The sequence below is a fragment of the Equus asinus genome, chromosome 13 (genome assembly GCF_041296235.1).
Source record: "Equus asinus isolate D_3611 breed Donkey chromosome 13, EquAss-T2T_v2, whole genome shotgun sequence".
Classification (NCBI taxonomy): Eukaryota; Metazoa; Chordata; class Mammalia; order Perissodactyla; family Equidae; genus Equus; species Equus asinus.
In genome coordinates, this window is record NC_091802.1 from 29,702,782 (window position 1) to 29,706,089 (window position 3,308).

The 3,308-nt window shown below is 47.2% G+C and overlaps 1 protein-coding gene across 1 annotated transcript; it reads right to left on the reverse strand.

The window, feature by feature from the left end:
- Window positions 1–1,567: 1,567 nt before the first annotated feature.
- Window positions 1,568–2,665, reverse strand: OR4D2 (olfactory receptor family 4 subfamily D member 2). The gene has a single exon (XM_014827268.3). It carries the CDS (start codon window positions 2,501–2,503, stop codon window positions 1,568–1,570), a length of 936 nt encoding a protein of 311 aa, XP_014682754.2. The 5' UTR covers window positions 2,504–2,665.
- Between the last annotated feature and the right edge of the window lie 643 nt (window positions 2,666–3,308).

Genomic DNA, 3,308 nt, shown 5'->3' on the forward strand with positions numbered 1-3,308 from the left:
TACATCACATGACCCACACATCCACAGCCCCACGGGACGCATGGCCCAACCCTAGACAGTCACATTATTCTCACAAGACTTTGGAGTTGTAACCCTGAGAGAATGAGCAAGTTGACTGCGGAAGGTGGAATGGAAACGGCAGGTTTGGGGGCTGAAGCTCCCATTTGGGCCGTGTACAAGCAGACTCACAGGCAGGGAGGGATGAAGGGAGGGAGGGGGGGAGGAGGAGAGACCAGCTGTGTCAGTCCTGGCAGCTTCTTAGTCCCACAATTCCTGACTCCATCTTCCTTCAGGGAGACCTTTAAACACCCTCTTTTTATTTAAACTTGTTGGGGTCACAGCCCCTTGCAACTCTAATCATGACCTATTTCCTCTCTTCAACTCTGCCTGACAACCGAACCCCAAAGCCCCAGTTTGATAGTGGAGGAAAGACATGATGGGTGCGTGGCAAAGAGGTCCAGGCAGAGAAGAAGCAAGACACACCAGTGAATTGGGAGGAGGGGGAGAAAGCGCCCTGATGGATGTAAAGACTGAACTGGAAGAAATCAGTGTAGGGAGGGAGAGAGAGGAAGAGAAAGGTGTGGGGATACAGAGAGAGAGAGAGATGGAGTCAACAAATTGTTATGGAGCATTTTCTATGGATAAAGTACTGCATTAAGCCCCAAATGCATATTTACAAATATGAATGAATGAACAAATGAATGGATCTTCCCATTCCTGCTTGCAAGAAGCATTGAGTCTGAAAATGGGAGGTTGGGAGATAGCAGAGCCTTGCAGACATGGCCCTGAATTTACGCCCAGTCCCTGTTCGGTTTCACCTTCGGGCATGTTGCATGGCCCCTCCGGAGTTCAGCCCCACCCTCTCCATGCCTCCCCTCGCTGCACCTAGGAATTTCTGCCCTGCTTCCAAAACGCAACTCAAGCGATGAAAGAATAAATGTCAGGCATAATAATAACAATAACAATAATTCTTACATAGGTTCTACGGTTTACAAAATATTCTTACACATTTTTCATTTGAATCTTATAACAAATCTGTGAAATTATTGGTACAGATAGCATTTTATGTCAGTTTGGTGAGGAAGAATCTGTGAGTCCAAGAGAGGCCAGGTGGCTCATCCAAGGTCACCATTTTTGTAACTAATGCTTCAAGGGCTCTCAATTTAGGACTAAATCTCCAAGTTCTGTGTTTTTTCCAACACTCTGGACACAGACAAAAAGGGGTGCTGGGAAGAGAAGTCAAAACACATTAACACAGGACTGCTCTTACTGAGGAAATACCCTCATCACAAGAGGAAGGGGGAAAGGAGAGTGTAGGTTTCCAGGGGCCAAGAGAACATTTCTCATTGTTGCAGAAGTTTTAGAACTCTTTATCATAAACCTTAGTCACCAAAGAGGACTCTATCCTTTTTCCTAAAAATCTGCGTAAGTTGCCTAGTTTCAAAATTCATTAATTTCTACAATGATCCTCACAACGTATCTACAAGCTATGAAAAGAGAAGATACAGGATCTCTCTCTCCACCTTACAAATGGAAAACAAAGCTAAAGAAAATGACCTGCCCATTATCACTCCCTTTTACAAACCAGCCAGTGTCTCCCTAATCTCTTCACTGCTGCCTGCATCTCCTGGTTCCTCAGGGTGTAGATCATGGGGTTGAGCATGGGGGTCATGACCGTGTGTCCAATGGACACAGCCTTGTCCATGGGGAAGGGGGTGAAGGGCCGGGCATAGAGGTAAATGCTTGGAATGAAGACCATGGACACCACGACGATGTGGGTGGTGCAGGTGGAAGCTGCCTTCCTCCTCGCCTGCCCTGAGTGGGACCTCAGCATCACCAGGATGACTGAGTAGGACATCAGGAGCAGAAAGAACCAGATGACATCCAACAACCCACTGTTGGAGATCATGAGGAACTCTAAGACGGAAGTGTCAGTGCAGGCAAGTCTCAGCACTTGTGGGACATCACAGTAGAAGTTATCTAGGATGTTGGGGCCACAGAAAGGCAGAGGGAGCATCAGAGCCAGTTGGGAAATAGAATGGATGAAGCCTCCCACCCAGCCAGCCAGCACCAGCCCCATACAGAGCTGAGTGTTCATGATGGTAACATAGTGGAGGGGCCGAGAGATGGCAACAAGGCGGTCATAGGCCATTACCGAGAGGAAGAAGACCATAGCACCTCCCAGAAAGTGGAAGAAGAAGATCTGGGTCACGCAGCCCTGGTAGGAAATGGCCTTCTTCTCCGAGAGGAAGTCCGCTAACATCTTTGGGGCAGTGACTGAGGAGAAACAGAGATCTATGACAGCCAGATTTTGGAGCAGAAAGTACATGGGTGTGTGGAGCTGGGAGTCTGAGGTCACCGTGACCATGATGAGGAGGTTTCCCATGACAGTGGTGGTGTAGACAAATAGGAACACCAGAAACAGGAAAAGCTGGAGCTCCTGAGACTGCGAGAGTCCCAAGAAGACAAATTCCGATACCCATGTGAGGTTCCCTGGTTCCATGGTGTCTTCTCCATGCACCTAAAGAAAACGAACCACAGTCATGGATGCATGAAGTCACCACTTGCTCTTCTAGTGCTCTGGAGCTCAGAACAGAGTTGTTCAGGTCCATATGATGGGCATCATTAGGTGCAGACCAAATCACCAGCTGCTGATTAAATGGCCTTGTCTCTGGAGAGTTTACAGGTTGGTGCTGGAATATACACTCATGAAATATTTTAAAGCCATCCAGAGACACACGCAACCAGCTTTTCAAAGATTCAGTGTACTATATTGGGACTGGCCCGGTGGTCAAGTGGTTAAGTTCGCGTACTCCACTTCGGCAGCCTGGGGTTTTGCCAGTTTGGATCCTGGGCACAGACATGGCACCACTTATCAGGCCATGTTGAGGCAGTGTCCCACACGGCACAACCAGAAGACCCCAGACTAGAATATACAACTATGTACTGGGGGGCTTTGTGGAGAAGAGGAAGAAAAAAACAAGAAGATTGGCAAGAGATGGTAGCTCAGGTGCCAATCTGAAAAAAAAAGAGAATATACTACAAAGATTCAGTGTAATATACTGGTGGGAAGACACACGGAGTCCGACAGACTTGCAGCCAAATTTCAGGGCTTCTATTTCCTTGAGACTTAACCTTGAGCAAGTTACTTAATCTCTCTGGGTCTCAGTTTCCATATCTGAAAGTTAGGTATGAAAATACTTTATAGAATTTTCTGAAGGCTTAAGTAGAATGACACATAAAAAACCCCTAGGACAGTGCCTGGAAATACAAATGGTATTCACTCTCCTCTGGGTAGTCTCCTGCTC